Raw genomic sequence first — 20,526 nt, 5'->3', positions numbered from 1 at the left:
ATGTATAAAACACATATAACCTATTTTTTTCAAGTATGGGCTAATTCTGGCACTTGTGAATACAAGTGCCGCCTGTGTCTTTGGAAATTTGTTTGAAGAGGAATGTAGGGTTTTCACCTAGTGCCTTAGGGTCTTAAGGATGGGATTTGCCAGGGATCAGGGGAGGATTCTGCCATGCCTCCTTCGAGGACACTGCCTTGAGAGAGGCTCTGAACGGTGTGTGGGCTCACAGTGAAGGTCTCAGTGGTCCTGACATGTACAGGTGCTTTTTCTGGGAGCTCATTGGCTTCCAGCAGAGGATTCAGCATAGGTGCTGCTGGGAGCTGCTTGCTGTCTGAATTGTTGCTTGAAGCCTGTCAGACTGTGGCCTGTGGCTAAGTGACCCACCAGAGCTTGAGGAGTAATAAACCCCAGGGACGTCAGATGTAATAAACCCTGGAGTCACCCCGGTCTATTAGAGATTCTGGTCACTGCCCTTGCTCTCCAGGAACTTAACCTTGGCTCTTCCTTCTTCTTTACCTGATGCTGTGAGTATCCAAGATCTGTCTTCTGTGAGTTAAGCTGCCTTGTTTTATTTTTTTTTAAGCTTTCTTGATTCTTTGTTGTTTAATTTTAAAAACTAGTATATGCTTGTAACAAACAAACAAACAAGCACTGTTGAAGCACTTGATATTAAAAGCCTCCCCTCCACCCTGTTTTTAATCCCACTCTCCAGAACATGACATGCTACATATACAGTTCTTCAGGTACTGAATTGTCCTTAGAAACGTCCATGTTAATAATATTTGTTAAATTATATTCCTTGAAGTTTTTTTTTTCACACTAAATTTAAGAGCTTCCAGTTTACAACAAAGGTGAGAATTTTCACAGATATTCTCTTTTTCTTTCTAACTTGCTAGAGATACATGTGGAGAAAATGATTATTCTTTGGTTCTTTCCTGAGAAAAAAGTAGTGCCGTGGAAATGAAATTGACTATTAGTGGGATGCTGTTGCCAAAGTGTGTTCCACTGATAAATGGTTTCAGATCATGCCCCCAAATATGATGCTTTGAAAACTTCATCACATGACTAGATTACCCAGCTAAAGGATGAGTCAGTGGAAGCCTCAGAATGACACCTGTTGCCTGTGATCTTGGCAACAGATTTGTTAGCAAGAGACGTTAAATAAGATGATTACAGGAGTTCCCGTCGTGGCGAAGTGGTTAATGAATCTGACTAGGAACTATGAGGTTGTGGGTTCGGTCCCTGCCCTTGCTCAGTGGGTTAACGATCCTGCGTTGCTGTGAGCTGGGGTGTCGGTCACAGATGCGGCTCGGATCCCGCGTTGCTGTGGCTCTGGTGTAGGCCAGTGGCTGCGGCTCCGATTCAACCCCTAGCCTGGGAACCTCCATATGCTGCGGGAGCGGCCTAAAGAAATAGCAAAAAGACAAAAAAAAAAAAAGATGATTACAAATTGTATTCCACGATGACAGAATTTTCCTGTAGTGTGTTCTGAGGAAGCTAAAGGTTATCTCAAGTTTCTTCGAGTGTGAGATATCAAAGTTTTTTTCTTTGAGTGTGAAATATCTCAAGTTTCTTTGAGTATTCTTCTTGGTATCAGAGTAACAAAATTGTTTCTAGTTTTGCAGCCTAGAGTGCAAAATTGTATTGGCAACCCTGAGATAAAACTGCTTAAGAAGCAAAGAAACCAAAAAAATAAACTGCCTGTACTTTAGTTTCATCTTTTATCTTAAGGACAAGGAACGTGGGTGTTTAAGCAGTGTAGAAACAGATGATTGAAACTTGGAGAAAAACTCTTCTGTCCCTTTTTGCCTGTAGCTTCTCTGGGGACACCAGACACGAATATTCTGGGAATGGCAAAGAACTCACTGACATTCTGCTGACCAAGATTGAATGAACACGTGTTTTTTTTGTTTGTTTGTTTGTTTGTTTCCAGGGCTGCACCTGCAGCATATGGAAGTTCCCAGGCTAGGGGTTGAATTGGAGCTACAGCTGCCAGCCTACACCACAGCCACAGCAACTCAGAATCAGAACCATGTCTGCAACCTACACCACAGCTCATGGCAATGCTGGATCCTTAACCTACTGATCGAGGCCAGGGATTGAACCTGCGTCCTCGTGGATACTAGTCGGGCTTTGTTACTGCTGAGCCACAATGGGAACTTCCAGAACAAGTGTTAAGTTCTGTTTGGGGGAAATTTTTTCAAGGAGAGCTCGAATTTCAGCTTTGGTCCCCATCACAGCAGTTGTGATGGGCCCCACTGAAGTTAGGGTGTTGTTATGTGTTCTCTAGGAGACTGTATTCTAATCCGGTAAGGCTGTGTGCTTTCTTGCTAAGTTATCTTGATGATTTTAATAACTGTCTAGTTAGTTGATTGAGCCTGATGCCTTAGCGATGGCACGGATTCCTTCTGTCCCTGATTTTTTTGAGGCAGAATCAGAGTGGAATTATTTTTGTGTTATTAAAGGTGGAGGAAACAAATAAGATTGGAGACAAGTATTTTACTTCACGTGGAAAAAAGCAGGTTGGTTAGGCAGTGGGTCAGGCAGTGAGCCAAGAACAAGGCGGGCTTGATTTGCAATCCTCTACTTTGTAGTTAAACAATATTAGTTACCTATTGAACTAATAGAAATCTTGTCACATATATTCAAAATGATAATTTCCTGAACTTGTCGGTGTGGCTGGTGATGGTTCTTTGTGTAGGTCATGAAGAGACCTGCGTCGGTGTTGGTCAGCCCCTAAGAACGTCCAAGTTCTCTGAAAAAGAACCGCATGGAGAGAGCGTTTGTCATTGGGTGTACGAGTCAGGGGTGGGAGAAAAGTCTTTGAAGTGTAAGTAATGCCCAGGATTCCTCTTTTCCTTTTCTTCAGAGACATAGAACTGGATGTGAGTCTGGCCGTGGATTTCCAATCAAAGCTTTCCTTCTTCAAGTGGAAGTCCTTTGCCAGATGGTACTCTTGGTGGTGACATTCTTAACTGCTGCCATCGATCGACTAGATTTATAGCTGGCTTTTGAGCTTCTTGTATCCAAGCTTATTACATAGCTTATGAATGTTTGTGCAATTTTGTAACGTGATAGAATATGGAAAGGTAGTAAATAGTAAAAAATAAAAATAAAAAAGCTGCACACACATGTTTCTAGTGGGATTATTCACAAGAGCCAAAAGATAGAAACAACCTAAGTCTCGGTTCATGGGTGAATGGATAAATGGTATGTGTGTGTGCAGTGGAATATTATTCAGCCTTAAAAAAGAAATTCTGACACATGCTACAATATGGGTCAACTTTGAGGACGTTCTACTAATTGAAATGAGTCAAAAAAGGACAAATATTGTCCGATTCTATTTAAATGAGCCACCTAAAGTAGTCAAATTTATAGAGATGGAAAGGAATGATAGTGGCCAGAAGTTTGCAGGGGGACTGGGGAGTTAATTGTTTAATGGGTACAGATTTCACTTTTTCAAGATGAGAAGAGTTCTGTGTGTAGGCGGTGGTGGTGGCTGTACAGCAACGAGCATGTCCGTCACACCACAAAGTTGTACTCTCAAAAGTTGTTGTGATGTTGGAGTCTATGTTATAGATATTATTCCACATTTTTTTTTAAGAGCGGGTGGTTACTGGATTTTTGTGCTGTATGAATGTGAAATTGTTGACTTCCTGAAAGTTATGCAAGAAGTCAGGGTGGGGAGTGACTCTCAGGTGCATATCCTACTGATGTTTCCTGATGTATTATCAGCGTCAGATCTCTTTAGCAAAGGAATTTAAAAGGAAAAATGGGGACATTATTAATAACTGGGAATTCTAGAAATTTTCACTTTTGTATGTGTACATGTTCAGCATATATGGGAGAATCCCAGCGTGTTCTCAGCATTGTATAGAAAAATGTGGTTAATCCATTTCCCTTTAAGTAACATCCTGATTTTATTTTTCCTCTGTTTCTTTTCCTCTTCTGCTTACATGAGACTGATAATGATCTACAAACCACTGACCTGGAAAGGAAACCAGGCCCCGCCACGTACAAAGGGCCTGGAAGTTCCTCATCTCATTTCCCATCTGTGTTTTTGAAAAGGAAAAAAAAAACCTTTTTTTCACAATGTTTTGTACTTGCTTTGTATTATATGCTGCCAAAAAAAAAAAAAAGAAAAAAATCTCAGCACCTCATTTTGAGCTTTTTATTGGAAAGTGTTCTTTTGATAAAATTCCTCAGAACTTTTATCAGTTTGCATTCAGCAACCAACAATGTCGGTTTCCGTGAATATTGTGGTTTCTGAGATATTAGTTCATGTCTAGGATTGAACCTACCTGAAAAATCTGGATAAATAATATTTTTGGAGTTCCCGTCATGGCTCAGTTGTTAACCCAACTAGTATCCATGAGGACGAGGGTTCAATCCTTGGCCTTGCTCAGTGGGTTGGGGATCTGGTGTTGCCGTGAGTGTGGCACAGGTTGCAGACACGGCTCGGATCCTGTGTTGCTGTGGCTGTGGTGTAGGCTGACAGCTATAGCTCTGATTTGACCCCAGCCTGGGAGCCTCCATATGCCACAGGTGCGGCCCTAAAAAGACAATAATAGGAATAATAATAATTCTGAATTGACATTGGCCAGACCTTCAGAGGATCAGGATTTTAATCTTAGTTCAAGTAGTGCCTTTTACAGAAAACAGTGACTGGTGATTCTTTTTTCCAATTTTTAGGGCCACACCCGTGGCATGTGGAAGGTCCCTAGGCTAGGGGTTGAATCAGAGCTACAGCTGCTAACCTATATCTCAGCCACAGCAATGCCAGATCCGAGCTGCATCTGCGACCTACACCACAGCTCACAGCAACGCCGGATCCTTAACCCACTGAGTGAGGCCAGGGATCAAACCCACGTCCTCATGGATACTAGTTGGATTCTTTACCTCTGAGCCACAACGGGAACTCCAGTGACAGGTGATTGATTCTTTTATCATCAAATATATCTTAAAAAGGAAAGCTTGTTTTCGGATCACACCAATCCGCCGCGGTGAAGACTGTGTTTATTTAGCATATAGTTTATATATAGTTCATATACTCCTTTTGCAAAGGGCCCAGCCTCCTGGGATGCTTAGGAGTGTAAATATAAGTCATGGCTCTTGCTTTCAAATTGCTCAAACCTTAGGAGAGGAGGTACTGAATTAACACTGACGATGTGGAGAATGTGACCAGTATCATGACACAACGAGTCTCATGGGAATTTATTCTTGGAATATTAAGTTGGAGATAGTGGGATGTCCAGGTGCTGAGTCCTTTAAGTGGCTGGAAAAGCAGGCTCCCAGCCTAAGAGAGAAGCCAGGCTTGTTGATCCGGGCTCGCCCATAGGCATGTAAGACAGTGGCCCAAGAGGCCAAGAGGGTGAGATGCTGCCAAGGGTAGAGTCTGGGGGAGCCCCTCACCGCAGGGAAGGGAGGGGGCAGAGACAGAGAGTGGGAAGAGGACCAGGAGACCCAGGGCCCTGGGAGGCGCCGAGGGGAGTCTGAAGAAGGGCAGGCGGGAAGAGCGGATGGTCATGCGCTCAGCCAACGAGGTAGACAGTGTCCCCGGAGCCGCTGGCTGGGACAGCATTGCCTGCGATGACAGCGTCTTGCCAGGGCTGAGGAAGTGAGTGGGTGGGGCACGGAGGCTCTTGGGAATGCAGCGGAGAGAAGGACTCATCGTGACTCAGAGCCGTGACACGAGGTTTCATCAGGACCGGGAAACAAGGGACTGGGCTGGGAAGGGACGTCCAGGAAGGAGGAAGAGATGGAACATACGGGATGCGGGGGGCGTGTCTGGGAGGGACTCTGGGGATGAAGAATCTTCGGGGGAGCCTTCAGGAAGGAGGAGAGTGAGCGCCTGGCTGCGTGGGCAGGAGCCGATTGGGTATCTGAGTTGGAGGCGGGTGGGCCGAGGAGCCTGGTTGGGATGGCAGGCAAAGAGCAGCCGGGGGGAGGGCAGGAGGGTTGGGAAGCGGCTCTGAGGCTGGAGACAGGAGGGCTGACAGGGAGGCTCGTGTAGTCACACCCTCATGCCGCAGCCATGGCCCGAGCCCTCGTCCTTTCTCATCTTGGTTCATCCTGTGGGTCTTCCAGGTCCCACCCTTACCCCCCTCCTGTCCATCCTAACAGAGGAGCCAGAGTGACCTATGCAGAAGTAACCTGACCACTGTGGCTCAGAGATCACGAACCCGGCCAGTCTCCAAGAGGTTGCGGGTTCAATCCCTGGCCTCGCTCAGTGGGTTGAGGATCTGGTGGTGCCGTGAGCTGCAGTGTAGGTCACAGACATGGCTCGGATCCTGTGTTGCTATGGCTGTGGTGTAGGCCGGCAGCTGTAGCTCCAATTTGACACCTAGCCTAGGAACTTCCATATGCCTCAGCGGGGCCCCGAAAAAAATAAAAAGACAAAGAAAACAACAGCATACATTTAACTGGTAGGTCCGGGGACCTGACTCCTGTGTCCAGAGGCCCTCAGTGGACTTCTGTCCACCACTGCCTCCGGCCTCCGCTCCCGCTGCAGCCGCATGGAGCTCGGAGGCGCCTCCATCCCTCCCTCCTTGCAGCCTCCAGCCTTTGCTCAGGCCTTGCCTCTGCCTGGAGCGCTCTGACCCAGCCCCTCACCTGCGCAGGCCTTTCTCCAACTCTGACTTCCCAGGGGCCTTGCCCACCCCGTTCCCTCCACCTCTTGGTGCTCCTGCTTCTCTTTACTTTGCTCTGTTTCATTTTTTTCAGCATATCACTAACTTGCTTCTGACATAATCACGTGTTGTTGTTTATTCATGTGAGCTCTGTGAGGCCAGGAATCTCAGGCATAGTCACTGGTGTTTCCTGAGCACACAGAGCACATGGCACAAGGCAGGAATTCAAAAAATTCTTGTTGAATGGAAGGAAGGGAGAGGGGAGGGCGGGAGGAGGAGAGAGAATGGATGAGAATCATCAGCCTAAGATTCTGATGAAATCAGCCTCGTTGGGAATGTCAACAGCTTGGGAAGAGAGACAATGGAGAGAGGTTTGAGGTAGCAAAGGTTGGGGGAAGCTGCCAGTTCTAAGAGTGAGGGACCTGCATCCTCGGGACTCATGGCTGGTGGGGGGAGTGTTCACAGGGGGTGGTGGATGGAGGAGAAGATACAGAGGATGCTTGGTGTGGGGCAGCCGGGGGCATGGGAGGTGGCCCTGGGAGAAGTGGTGTTTCAATGTTTGAGACTCTGCAGGTGGAGTGGGTGGTGGGCAGTGTGGAGCGTGGGCAGCTGGACAGCTCACAGGCTGGGTGAATCGACGTGTGACAGAGTGTTGAATAGTTTGATAGAAAATCAGAAAATTAATAGACGTAAAAACCTTCGGCCCAACTACCAGGTCTATTGAATTTAAATGATATATAAAATCAAACTGAAATAAGAAGTACGTTGTGGAGTTCCCTGGTGGCTCAGTGGGTTAAGGACCTGGTGTTGTCACTGCTATGGCTCAGCTCGCTGCTGTGGCTTGGGTTTGATCCCTGGCCCAGGAACTTCCACATGCAGCAGGCATGGCCAAAAAATAAAGTAAGTTGTGGCTCCTCCTATGTCTGTTTTCAACATTTAATCTAAACTTGAGATGAATCTTCAGGCCCTTAGAAGATATATAGTGTAACCTTTCTTATTAGAAATGCAACAGGAAAAGAAAGTGATTTAGCAACATGGATTATTTGTTCCTAAGTTTAAAAAACTTTTTGTTCAGCCCACCAAACTTAAAGGAATATCAGCCTTGAAACTGCGCCAATTCAGTGTTCTGATGAGGGGGAAATTAACTTTCGAGAAACCGCTTCTAGATCAGATTCTCAATCAGCAAACACAGAAATATGTGGAAGGACCTATAGTTAAGCTTGATTTGTGCCATCCTTTCTCAGTGAAGGTGGCAGCCTTCTAGGGTAGGAGGACAACCTGGCTGTAAGCAGTGAGGCTCTGCTGACAATGCCCACAGGGTGCTCTGGTCTTCCTCTCTGCCCACAGTGTCCCTCTGGGTCCCCATGCCCTGTTACAAGCAGAGGAGGCCACTCTTGAGTGGAAGGGGGCATATGCCCCGCCCCACGCCCGGCAACTCCAGAGGACGTGACTGACGTGTTCTCTTGGGGGGCTGCGGCTTCATGCAGAATGCCACGTCTCGGGACCCCAGCAGCTGGGTAACTCAGGGAACAGTGGGGCCTCCTACGAAAACCACTGGAGTGAAAACTTGTCAGATTGATTTCTGTGTTTACATAGCACTTTAGACGTGCGCTTCGTTTTTCCTCAAGACAGCCAGATGAGGGAAGCCACCCCTGCTCCCCGATACAGGCAATATGTGATGTGATTTTGGTTAGAAGCACCATGCAGTGCTTAGGAGAACTGATCACCGAGCAAGGAGATGAGATTACCTACAGAAATAACTAGATGAAATAAAATACACGCAACACATAAAATATTACCGGCCTAAGTGAATCTAAGGTTTGATTCTCAGGTGGAATGAAAGCTATTGGACGAATCTAGTGATCTAGCCCATCAGTGTGTTTTCCCGTCTCAGGTCACGTTTTCTTCCCGCCCTCCTTTTGCTCTCATTCTCTTCTCTGCCTCAAATCTTCTTCGCTTTTTTTTTTTTTTTGGGCAGTGCCAGCGGCATGTAGAAGTTCCCAGACCAGGGATCCAACCCAAGCTGCTACAGTGTCAATGCCAGATCCTCAACCCGCTGTGTCACAAGGGAGCTCCTTCTTTGCTTTTTAAAAATAGTATATAGCTCCCATTTTAAATAGGTCAGAGGTAGAGTTCCTGTGTAGCTCAGTGGGTTAAGAACCTGACTGTTGTCCATGAGGATGCGAGTTCGATCCCTCGCTCAATGGGTCAGTGATCCAGAGTTGTCACAAGCTGTGGTGTAGGTCACAGATGCGGCTTGCATCTGGCGTTGTTGTGGCTGTGGCCAGCAACTGCAGCTCTGGTTTGACCCCTAACCTGGCAACTTCCATATGCTGTAGGTGCGGTCCTAAAAAGAAAATAAATAAATGCATAAATCAGAGAGAGTGGTTAAAGTTCTACAGTGGGCAGAATTGGGTAAGTACAGACCATACTTGTAACCAGCGAGTGGTAGAAGGACACTTTTGTCTATGTGATTTAATGTGTATTTCTTAGATTGTTAAACATGACTACCAGGCATTGATAGAGGAAGATTGGAACCAAGATATCTTAAGACACTGTAGGCAGATGGCGATTATTTCTACCATATCTCTAGCATTCACAGAAAACAATTCCTTTTTTGAATAAGATTCTTTTTTATAGTTAATGGTAATTAAAGACTTGATTAATTTCTTCCCAAATAGAAAATCTCTGTGAGAGTAGCAGACCATATGTGCTGGGTTTTATAAACCGTCGTTTTTCGAAAATTCACCTTTGCATTTGCTGAAGTTGCTACAACAGTGCTTTATCCACGGTCTGAACTTAATGTCTTGAGCAAGTGGATGGATTTGGGATCTCAGCACCAGCTCTTTGAGCTCCTAAGAGCATAACTCAGGGTGGTGGATCAGGGGAGGAGAAGAGAGGAAGGCCCCTCCCCCTCCCCCCGTAAAAAAACTCCCCAAACCTGAAAGTCCTTCAAGAAAAGGAAAACCTAGTTTTGGTCTCAGAATTATCAGATGCCATTTCACGTATTACTAGGCACACACTGTCTGGGTTCTGCAACCTCTGCAGGTCCTGCAGTGTCCATACCTCTGCCTTTTTCTACCAGAGTGCCCGGGCAGAGCCTGGGTCCTGCCTGACCTTGAGCTCAGTTTTGAGTGACCTTGCATCAGCAGCACCCTGAGTGTGTGAATGAGGTCCAATGAGGATACGTTGAAGGAGTTCCACGAAGCCCGCGATGGCAGACCTCCTTCACACAGGACTTTGCCATCTGCTTAGTGGTTTATCCTCAGAGCACAGCCTCTGCTCCACTGGGTTTATGTCAGGACTTTGTGTGGCATCGTGGGAGCTGGAGACCATCGTGCTGCTGCTACTGCTAAAGGCACAGAGGGATTTGAGCGAATGACCCTGGACGCATGCGTGAAACTTCGTTGTGAGTGAAGGGGCGTGCCTGCCTAAGGCAGGTGTTTTGACGTGAAGCATAGGTGTTTGTACAAAGCTGTGGTCTTTTGAGTAACTGAATTGCATTCTGCAGAAGACAGAAGCGTACATGGCAAACCAGACAACTACCCTTTCCTCGAGGTCTGTTAGCTAGTGGTAGGTGTTCTAAACACTAGGGGTAGTGACAAGCCCCAAGATGGAGTCATCTGGCTCTAGATTTTAGCCCCAGGTTCATCTGTTACTGACCTGGGTACTGGTAAGCAAGAAGCCTTCCTAAAATTCACTTTCATTCGCCTGTAGTTCAGTGATTACATTTGCCCTAAAATTTGGGTTCTCGTTAGATGTGTGAGAATGCAGCCAGCGCGCCATTCAAGGAAGCTCTCTGTCCACCCTGGCTGACGTCCTCCAGGTGGCAGGGAGGGAGCTGAGGGACTGGCCTCTTATCGGAGCCTCTTCCCCTCCTCTAGGTAACATCCTTTTATTTTTGAGGAGGGCAGTTTTTAGCTGCAAAGTCGGACGATGTGGAGTAGGCTGAGCCCCTTACTAATGAGGAAGCTGGGCCTGCCACTTGTGCCCTGAATGGCTGCAAGGCCACTCCTGGTTTTCTCGATACCCTCCAGCCTCCCTTTTGCAGTGATCCTTCATGAGTGATTAAAAACCAGCTTTTCCGTGATACCAAACTCAGCAAACCCCCACCCCCCAGCTCTTTAAAAACTGTAAACTCAATTGATGAGTCTGGTCATTAAGGGTTCTGAACATTTAACTTAATTTAGTTGCAGTTTATAGCATTTGAACAAGCTTTTGTTTTTTTTTTTTTAAGAGCTGCATCTGCAGCAAATGGAGGTGGAGGTTCCCAGCCTAGGGGTAGAATCAGAGGGATAGCCGTCAGCCTATGTCACAGCCAGAGCAATGCCAGATCCGAGCCAGTCTGCGGCCAACGCTGGATCCTTGACCCACTGATCGAGGCCAGGGATCAAACCTCGTCCTCATGGATACTAGTTGGGTTTGTTACCGCTGAGCTACGACAGGAACTCCTGAACAGGTTTTTATGTAATGCATAATTTGGAGAGGTTGAAAAGGAGACAGAATGAAGTTTTTTTTTTAATGGCTCTCAAAGGTCTAGTGAAATTTTTAAGTGTGCATATATGACACTTGAGGAAACAGGACATTATACAGTGACTCAGCTCCTTGACGTCTCACCAGTTGCTAAGACACTGTCTCTTTTGGAACCACAAGTGATCTTACAACTTAATAAAAACAGTTTCCACTTAAAAATCCCAACCGCCCTTACTCGAACATTTATGTTGTACCAGATGATATGTCGGGGTGTTGGAGCAGTGCGGTGACAGCACAGCCTGAGGTTCCCGAGTCTGGTAGGAAGTACAGCCAGGCGTTGAGTAATTGCAGCAGAGCTGCACGTGTGCAGTGTGCTGCTCTGGGGGCCGGGGGGGGGGGGGGGGGGGGGGGGGGGGGGCGGGACCAGTGGCTCCACAGCCCGGCGGAGGTGCTGGTGCCTTAGGGAGTCAGAAGTGCACCTTAGGCTGGAGGTAGGAGGAGAGTCCAGGAAAGTCAATGCTGCAGGTCCCCAAAGGTCTTAGGTCATGCTAAGGAGTTTGGACTTAATTCTGATGGGGGAGGGGGTGTCGCTGAAAGAATTTATGCTGAGGCATGACGCTGTCGACGAGCGTTTTGGGAAGGTGACAGGCAGCTGTGCAGAGACTGGATCGAGGAGGGAAGACAGGCACACCCCTCGGGGAGGGTGCTGCTCTGAGGGTCACACAAGAGCCCCCCAAGTCTGTGCATTGTCCTGGAGACGACCGCCGGGAAAGTCCTGGACCTCTCCGGGTGACACTGTTGAGGGAACAGAGAGAGGCAGTTCAAGGTGGAAACCTGGGGACCACGCAGAGGCACGTGAAGAGGTGCTGGCGGGTGGGGCGCAGAGAGATGCCCGTTTCTGTGCCCACATCAAGGCTCTGTCCTTGTCATGTCTTAATTAGTTTTTTTTTATTTTTTTATTTTTTAAATGCCTCCAGAAAATCTTTCTCCAGACCCTTGTCCTGTTCCACGCTTTGTTTTCTTGATTATCAGTAAATTAAACATTGCAAATCCTCAGGAAACTGCTTCCCTGGAAATGGAATTGTCTGATCTTCATAGAACACTGTGAGTCAGCTGCCAAGACATGATCTGCGCAGTGCGATGTGGGGAACGCCCTGAGTGAATTGCAGTTTCCAGCCTAGCCTGGGACTGAATCCTCGCAAAAGCAAGTCATCTGCCCTGAAACAAATGCCTCTGCCAGATCTTTGGAAACGTTCCATCACTGCTGGGCTCAGTAAGTTGCAGCAAAGTTCCCAGCCTCTTCTGAAAATGAGGTTTAATACTGTGCTGTTTCCAAACGGTTTAATGCACAGACAGATTCATCCAGGGGCACTTCCAGCAGATTCAAAGGGGCCTGGAAGCGAAAGGCAGGAGGCGTTGGGAGCCGTTTCTCTAGCAGGGAGTAGTTGAGAAACCACTCGGCCCAGTTGAGCACAATAAAAAGTCAACCCTGGGTTCCCGCTTAGCAAGGGAGGTGCGCCAGGCCCAAGGATGCCGCCAAAGAGCCCAGTCTTAGCCAGACTGCCTAGGCTTTGATTCCTGCCACAGCCACGTGCCTCCCTTCAGTGAGCCCGGCCCCTCCTACCCTCGCCCCACGGTTGCCCTGCTCCTGCAGATCAGACTCCTCTCCTCTGACAAATGCATCAAGATTTGGAGGGGTAGCTCAGCTAGGTACATGAAAACAAACTCAAAAACGAACACAAGTGCAGATGCTGGATGTGGAGTTATAAGAGGGAGGAGGGTGGGCCACCAAGCAGAGGCGGTCTGCCTCATAGCCTGAGGGTGAATTGGACTCTGGAGCCTGGGGGGCCGGATTCTCCAGCAGATGACAGACACCTTCCTGTCCCAAGGCCTCAGGGCCCATCTCAGAGATAAGACGGCAGCAGCCTTGGCTTTCCCTTCTCCCTCTCTGTCCCCCAGCCCTGCCTGCTGACCAGGGACTAAGGAGAACCTTCCTCGCTCTGCCTCAGCTGGTGCGCTGTGGCCTCGCCTTCCCTCGGAGCCGGAGCCATTCTGCTTAGGATGCCCGCAGAGGGGGAGCGTCTCTGAGACCGGAGCCTGTGCTCCCTCCTGGGCTGCGCGTGAGGTTTGTCTCTCTGAGTGTGGACACTCCCAGCCTGAGCTCCTTTGAATGGGAGAGATGGGGAACCGTCTGCGCCTCCACACAGCCCCCTCAAGTTTGCAGCCCACCCGCATCTCTGGGCTGGTTGCTCTGTCCCAGGGGAAGGGTGGGCCTTTTGTTTCAGTGTCCTCAAGTCCTATAAAACACCCTGTGGGTATGCATGCTTCCCACCAGGAGTTAAGAGGCTTGTTTTGTTTTAGTTTAATGCCCATTGTAAAGTGATTAATAATAATAATAAAAAAATCCTGTGCCTTCTGAGTTGAGGGGATTAGAAAAATAAAGAAATGATGACACAAAAGAGCCTCTTTGTTAAAACTCAGGCCTCTGTCTAAGTCTACTCAGTGAATCTTCCCTCCTTTTAATCCAGTTCTTTTTCATAAAAAAACCCCATAAAACCATTCCTTTATTTAAAAAAAAAAAAAAAGCAAGTGGGGTAACAGTCATAAATCAAAAAGTGCAGTATTCATCCTTTTTCTGGACATCTTTGAAGTTTCAGTTTCTCACAAAGCAATTGGTAGCCCTCAGATCAGAAACCATGTGTGAGGGAGAGACTTAGAATTCCATGGAACCATGGGATTTTTAAACCACACATGAAACCTAGAGATCCTAGAAAACTCTGGATGTGGAAAGTTAAAACCTTCCTCCAGCCTTACCCAGCTCGTCAGAGGCAGAGCTCAGATGAGAACTCAGGTTTCCTGGCTCTCAAGTCAAACCTCTTTTCAAGATCACGTCTCAGATTCTTCCATAGGAAGTTGAATTAAATTCCGCGCCTCACGTTGCCTGTGGTTGGAAACATGAGCTTCCTGGTATCCCACCATCCATGGGTCAAGGTAGCCTGTCGGCCAGCACTGATGGGGAGGACAGGGCCCTGGTGGGGTGGGGGTGGGGGAAGGAAATTCATTAGGAAGAGGGATTCCAATTGAAGCTAAAGAAACAAGGTTGCAGCTGGTCATCAGGGGAGAGCAGTGAGTGATGCTGAAGAGGGGCAGGAAGGGCCCGGAGGCCCCAGGCTTGGAAACATGGTACCTCTCTATATTCTCTCCCTGGGCCAAGCATCCCACCTTCCAGACAGGGCTCATAGTGGCTAAGGTAACCCCAGCTTTTGGAGGGAATCATTTAAAGCAAGTTTTACAGTAAAAAGATCTATTTGAAATTTAGCATCCCTAACTAGACTTGGAGATAGTTGTAAATGGTAGGGGCAACTCTGCACTTCATCAATTCATTCCATTTGAAAAAAAAAAAAAAAGTGCCATAAAGATTGGCCTGGACTCTCAGCGGTCCATGCGTCAGTCATTACGTAAGCCCTTTGGGAGAGGACTTCATCTTTTTCTCTCCCTTTTGTGGTCCTAAATTTCCCTTTCAGTTCTGAAATTTTGAGGACGGCCTCATAAGACTTCTGCCTGTACTTGGCCAAGGTAATTAAGAGTTTCTGTGCACCCAGCACTGCCAGTGTTTAACCTAAGTAACAGTATGAACTGAAAATAGTTTAGTCTATTATCGTAGTTAAAAGCGTGTTTTATTTTTAAATTGTATTTTGTGCTGTGAGATTTATATCCCAGAAGTTGCCTGAGTTGCTAGCTATGTTTGGATTTAATTTTCAGATCTTATCACACTTCACAGTGTGGCATGTTTTCTCCCCCCCACCCCGTGCAAATGTTCAGCTTTTTTTGTCAAATGGAAATAATTTACTTCTACACAAAGGAATGGGGCTGATAGGCTTGATGTTGATCTACATGAGGTTGATGCAGATGCGTCTCTTAGTAGGATTATGATTTTAGTTGATAGAAAAGTCGAAAAGAATACCACAACCGTGAAAAGGAAAATTGAGCTCTTTTTTTTTTTTTTTTTTTTTGCTCTTTCTTGGGCCGATCCCGCGGCATATGGAGGTTCCCAGGCTAGGGGTCCAATCGGAGCTGTAGCCACCAACCTACGCCAGAGCCACAGCAACGCAGGATCCGAGCCGCGTCTGCAACCTTCACCACAGCTCACGGCAATGCCGGATCGTTAACCCACTGAGCAAGGGCAGGCACTGAACCCGCAACCTCATGGTTCCTAGTTGGATTCATTAACCACTGCACCACGACGGGAACTCCTGAGCTCATTTTTGAGAAAGGCTTTAATGTAATGGAATATAAATCTGCAGGTATTGATTTGGACTCTCTTATAAGCCAGGTAAGTAAAACTGTAGAAATTTAATGTGGATTGATTTTATATACAGTAGACTATTACCTGAATGTGACTTTTAATACATAAAATATATGGGGAAATTAAATAGAGCATTCACTTATGCTCTAGTCTTCTCTAGTCAATTTCTTTTCTTGTCTTGTCTTTTTTTTAATGGCCCAGGCTAGGGGTTGAATTGGAACTGTAGCCACTGGCTTATGCCACAGCTATAGCAATGCCAGATCCAAGCTGTGTCTGTGACCTACACCACAGCTCATGGCAGCACCAGATCCTTAACCCGCTGAGTGAGGCCAGGGACTGAACCTTCGTCCTCCTAGATACTAGTCAGATTCATTTCTGCTGTGCCATGCTGGGAACTCTGTCCCTTGTCAGTTTCCATAATGGACCAGAGGGTTTTTTGAAATATTAGGAAAAACACCCTCGCAAGTAATGGATGATTAGTAGTAGGTTCCTATTTTTATCTCCATTGGCTGCTCATTCATACTTGAAACATTTACTAAGTACTTAGCACAGAGATCCAAATAGAAAGATACATCCCCTTTCCTCTAAGGAACTCATCATCTGGTAGTGGAAAGAAGGACCTGTGCCTGCAGCAGAGTCTTTGAGATTGATGAACTATCAGACAGGGCCTCATGGGGTGTGATTCATAAGGTCATCAGCTTTCGAAGCACGGAGCCTGGGTTTGGGTTGATAGCGCCAGAGTTGCGTGGGCTCAGAGAAACTGACTTGTAGCAGCCATCCCTACAAGAGAACAAACCAGAATACCATTTAATAATGAGCGTTGAGAACTGGAATTAAGCAGCAGGTCAGAATACGTCACTGGCTGTGTGCCCTCTCTGATTAGTAGGGTCTCAGTGGAAGTCGTAATAAACACGTGGGTTGGAGAGACAAGAGTCAGAGCAACGGCTGCAAGTGGAAGGACCTTGGCAGCTGGTGGCATCAAACTGTGACTCCTTTTTGGGGCTGTGTCCATGCATGCCCCAGTGGGTCCCAGCCTGATGGATCCCAGCCTTTCCTATTCCATGTTGGTGAAGACACTACAGCATTGCTCTGGTCATACAGGCCCTGTTCTTGCTGTTGGCTCATTCTTTCTCCAGTTAAAACCATTGACGAGGCTATAGGTCGATGGGGTTTTAGAGCTGTTAATTCAAGTTTAATTAGAGTTCTAGGCAGTTTCTCCTTTGGTGTAAGATATATTTCTAGTCTGGACTTAATGGGTTTTTTGTGTGCTTATGCAAAGAGCTTACCTCATCTACTACGACTTGATTTTGCTCGTTTAACTTTCCATGGGTAAAATTACCTTCCCATTTCTCTTGCTTTTTTGTACTAAACACGACTTAGACTCATCCTGTACAGTTGTTTACCTTAAGCATCTTTGCCTTGATGTCCTCTTCTCCTCCCTGTCGGATTTAGACACCCCTGCTTTCGCTGTCATACCAGCCCGTGCTTCTGTGTTCTTCTTTCTTGCTCCCTTCTGAGGTACTTCTCAGACTCAAATAATCTATTTCCTCATTTCCCTTGTTATCAGACTCTAAGCTCTATAAGAATAGCAACTATATTTTATTAAACTGTGTGTCTCCAGCTGCTAGTTCAGGTGGTAGAAAGTGGGTACCCAGTAAAGGGATGGATGGATGGATGGATGGATGGAGTGATATTTGTGCAGTAAAATGTTGGGGAAGAGAAGCTACTGGAAACGACTCTCAAAGTCCAGTAGACGTTTTTCTCTCTCTTACTTGACCAGTCTCAGGACCTGGACTGAGTAGAAGGAAGGGCGAGTGTGGAAGCCCTGGAGGGGATGCGCCGCAGACACTGCTGAGTGGAGCCCCTCAGGGCTTCTGTCCTAACGTCCTACTGTGATTAGGATTTGAAAGACATTTTCATGCAAGTGGAAGTATTCTCCAGTACTTTGTTTATTTGTTTATTTATTTTTGCTTTTTTAGGGCTACACCTCTGGCATGTGGAAGTTCCCAGGCTACGGGATCGAACCCACATCCTCAGGGATACTAGTCGGATTTGTTTCTGTTGCGCCATGATGGGAACTCCTCTGGTACTTTAATTAAGAGATGTTCCTCATCTTTTACAATCTCGTCACAGTTCTCTATTGCTGAGTAACAGATCACCGCAAAGTCTAGTAACCTAGGACAGTAGTTTGTTGTTTCACCAGTTCTGAAATCTAGTCGAGACTCAGCTGGGTCGTTCCGCTTTGCTTAGTTTCTGGAGGGGCTGCCGTGTCCAGGATAACTTCCTCACTCACCTTGCGGTACCTCAGTCAGGATGTCTGGTGGGGCATCTTTCTGTACATGGCTTCTCACGGGGTAGCTTGGCGACATCCCAGATGCTCGCCTCCCGGTGTCCTCAGGTAGTAGATCTTTTGACATGGAGGCTGTCTTCTGGGAAGGAAGAAGCAGAAGATGCTGCTTCTCCTTTAGAAGCTAGGTTTGGAACGGGTGCAATGTTACTTTTGCCTTCATTTGAATGGTCAGAGCCAACCTGGATGCAAGGGGACGGGAAATAGACTCCACTTTTTGGCATTAGGAACAGCATGCATTTCTAGGGAAGGAGAGCAACCGTCTTATCTAGAAGAGATTGTTTAAAACATCAAATATTATGTACAGCAAGAAATAGACATAAACATAGCATTTAAGCCATATACGTCTAAAGAAGCATGTCTAAGTGACTGGTTTTAAAGAAACGCCTTGTTTATATGAATGTATTCTGATATTGGTGAGTGGTCATAACCACGTGGATGACTGGTTTAATTATACCCACTGCTCTCTTAGATATTAAAGGCAAGCCTCTCTTTAATGATTAAAGTTGTTTTCTTTTTTTTTCTTTTTTAATTTTTAAAAATTTTTATTTATTTATTTATTTTGTCTTTTTGCCTTTTAGGGCTACACCTACGGCATATGGAGGTTCCCAGGCTAGGGGTCAAATGGGAGCTGTAGCTGCCAGCCTACACCACAGCCACAGCAACTTGAGATCCAAGCCACATCTGTGACCTACACCACAGCTCACAGCAACGCTGGATCCTGAACCCACTGAGCAAGGCCAGGGATTGAACCTGCATCCTCATCGATGCTAGTTGGTTTCCCTAACCACTGAGCCACAACAGGAACTCCTGTTTTCTTTTTAAAGTGAGAGCATAATGTCATTTTCATCCACAATAATAAAAAAAGATTTATTTCCTCTTATTTTCCTCACCTTAAAGGGATGTTTGGAAAAGCATCACATTATTGAAGTTTCTTGAGCTGGTAATTCCACTGGGAACATTTTATCATAAATTTTCTTTCTTCCTAATGTTGTGATATTGTGATGGGAAATGGGCTGGAAATGACCCTAATAGTCCTATTTCTTGCCATTTCATGTGCATGTTTCGCCGTCCATTGTCTTACCCACTCGGCCACCTCGTCCCCACGTGCATTTTTAAAGTACATTAATTAGTTTCAGAAAATCTTGATAGACCCAAATAAATCAAGATGAGGACACAGTAAGTAGGGAATATAGACTGTGTCCTTTGAAGGATACGCAATTTCTTAGTTCCCCTTTGCTGGTATTTACCTGACTCTTAACAGTGCTGACCATCTTTTAGAATCACTGTGTGACTTTGAAACTTTCTGAATAGCTTATGCCTCCAGTGCCTACTGTCACTCATCTCTGTGGCATTTCATGGAGCCAGGTGTGCAGTTAAGGGTCACCATTTGTGACATTCATGAAGAAACCAAGACCCAGGGTCTCGAAGCCCTCCTGGAAGAGGCTCAATGAATTAATAATTCACCTGTAAAGGACTTTGGTAGAGAACAGAGTTCCTTCCCTTCCTTTATTTTTTTAATTCTTATTTTGGGGGGTGGCTGTGCCTGCAGCGCACAGATGTTCCTGGGCCCAGGGATTCAGCCGTGCCACAGCAGTGGCAGTGGGGGCTCCTTAACCTGCTAAGCCACCAGGGCAGTCCCACTTCCCTTCCTTAGAATAGCAGAGCCTATTTTAGAAAATAGGTGGACACAGTTTAAGCAAAGAGCAAATAGTGGAGCAGACATAACGGGGGAAAAATATGTACAGGGAATAAAAGGAAGTTATTCAAAAATGGATGCCTTGGAGTTCTTCACCTGCGCTGGAGGGGAAGGGGCCGCAGCGCTGACCCAGAGTTTCCGCCCGGCAGGAAGAAGAGAAATACCTGGAACAGATGCTGGGCGACCCTGGCTTAGCAATTAGCCTGAGGAACCAGTGGGATAGATTCTGTCCCCAAAATGTTTCATTGTGTGCTGTTTTTGTAACATGACCTGTTAACTATCCTGTCAAGTGTCCAAGGATTACATACAGTTCATGGGAGAAAAAGTCTAGAAAATTCCTTTCTGAAGCCCAGGGCCCGGTTTCCTCATCGTGCCTTGACACTTCCTTCCAGACAGTGTTAATTAGGGTAGATGTGCTGCTGCCTAAAGTCATGAGACATTTTATTATTTAAAATAATCATTTAATGGGAGTTCCCATTGTGGCTTAGTGGGTTATGAACCCAATTAGTATCCATGAGGATATGGGTTCAATCCCTGGCCTCGCTCAGTGGGTTTAGGATCCAGTGCCGCCGCAAGCTGTGGTGTAGGTCACAGATGCAGTTCAGATCTGGTGTTGCTGTGGTTCTGGTGTAGGCTGGCAGCTGTAGCTCCAATTCAGCTCTTAGCCTGGGAAACTCTATATGCTGTGGGTGAGGCCTTAAAAAAAAAAAAGCAAATACAAGGCAACATAGTGGGGCCAGATCAGACACTGGGGTGGGGGTGTTAGGGATGCTGGAAAGGGCCTCTTCCCTGTTCAAGTTTAGGGAGTCACTGGGGTCCACCTGTATGGCCTGAGGAGGAAGGGAGCTCACAGGCTGGGAGAGGCTGGGCCCTGCTGCTCTGGGCGGCCACGCCTCCCCGTCGTCACCTCGCCTGCCCTGACCTGGTGCTTTCCTTTGCAGACGGCCATCCTGAGACGACAGGGCCGCTACCTGCGCTCCACCGTCCCCGCCAAGGCACAGGAGGAAGCGCAGAGCCTGTTCGTTACAGAGGTAATGGGTTTCTTCTGCCTCGACTTATGGGTTCCCCA

At 46.7% G+C, this 20,526-nt stretch overlaps 1 protein-coding gene across 22 annotated transcripts in view; it reads left to right on the top strand.

Moving 5' to 3' along the window:
* The window catches only part of DOCK9 (dedicator of cytokinesis 9), a 291,193-nt gene that overhangs the window by 131,792 nt on the left and 138,875 nt on the right, over positions 1 to 20,526 (top strand). For all 22 annotated transcript variants that reach the window (XM_047756477.1, XM_047756468.1, XM_047756461.1 and 19 more), the window contains exon 3: positions 20,399 to 20,488. In XM_047756477.1, coding sequence (XP_047612433.1) covers positions 20,399 to 20,488 — 90 coding nt within the window. The remainder of the gene's footprint in view (positions 1 to 20,398; positions 20,489 to 20,526) is intronic.

Source organism: Phacochoerus africanus, chromosome 13 (genome assembly GCF_016906955.1).
Source record: "Phacochoerus africanus isolate WHEZ1 chromosome 13, ROS_Pafr_v1, whole genome shotgun sequence".
Classification (NCBI taxonomy): Eukaryota; Metazoa; Chordata; class Mammalia; order Artiodactyla; family Suidae; genus Phacochoerus; species Phacochoerus africanus.
This window is presented reverse-complemented; position numbering and strand designations above follow the sequence as displayed.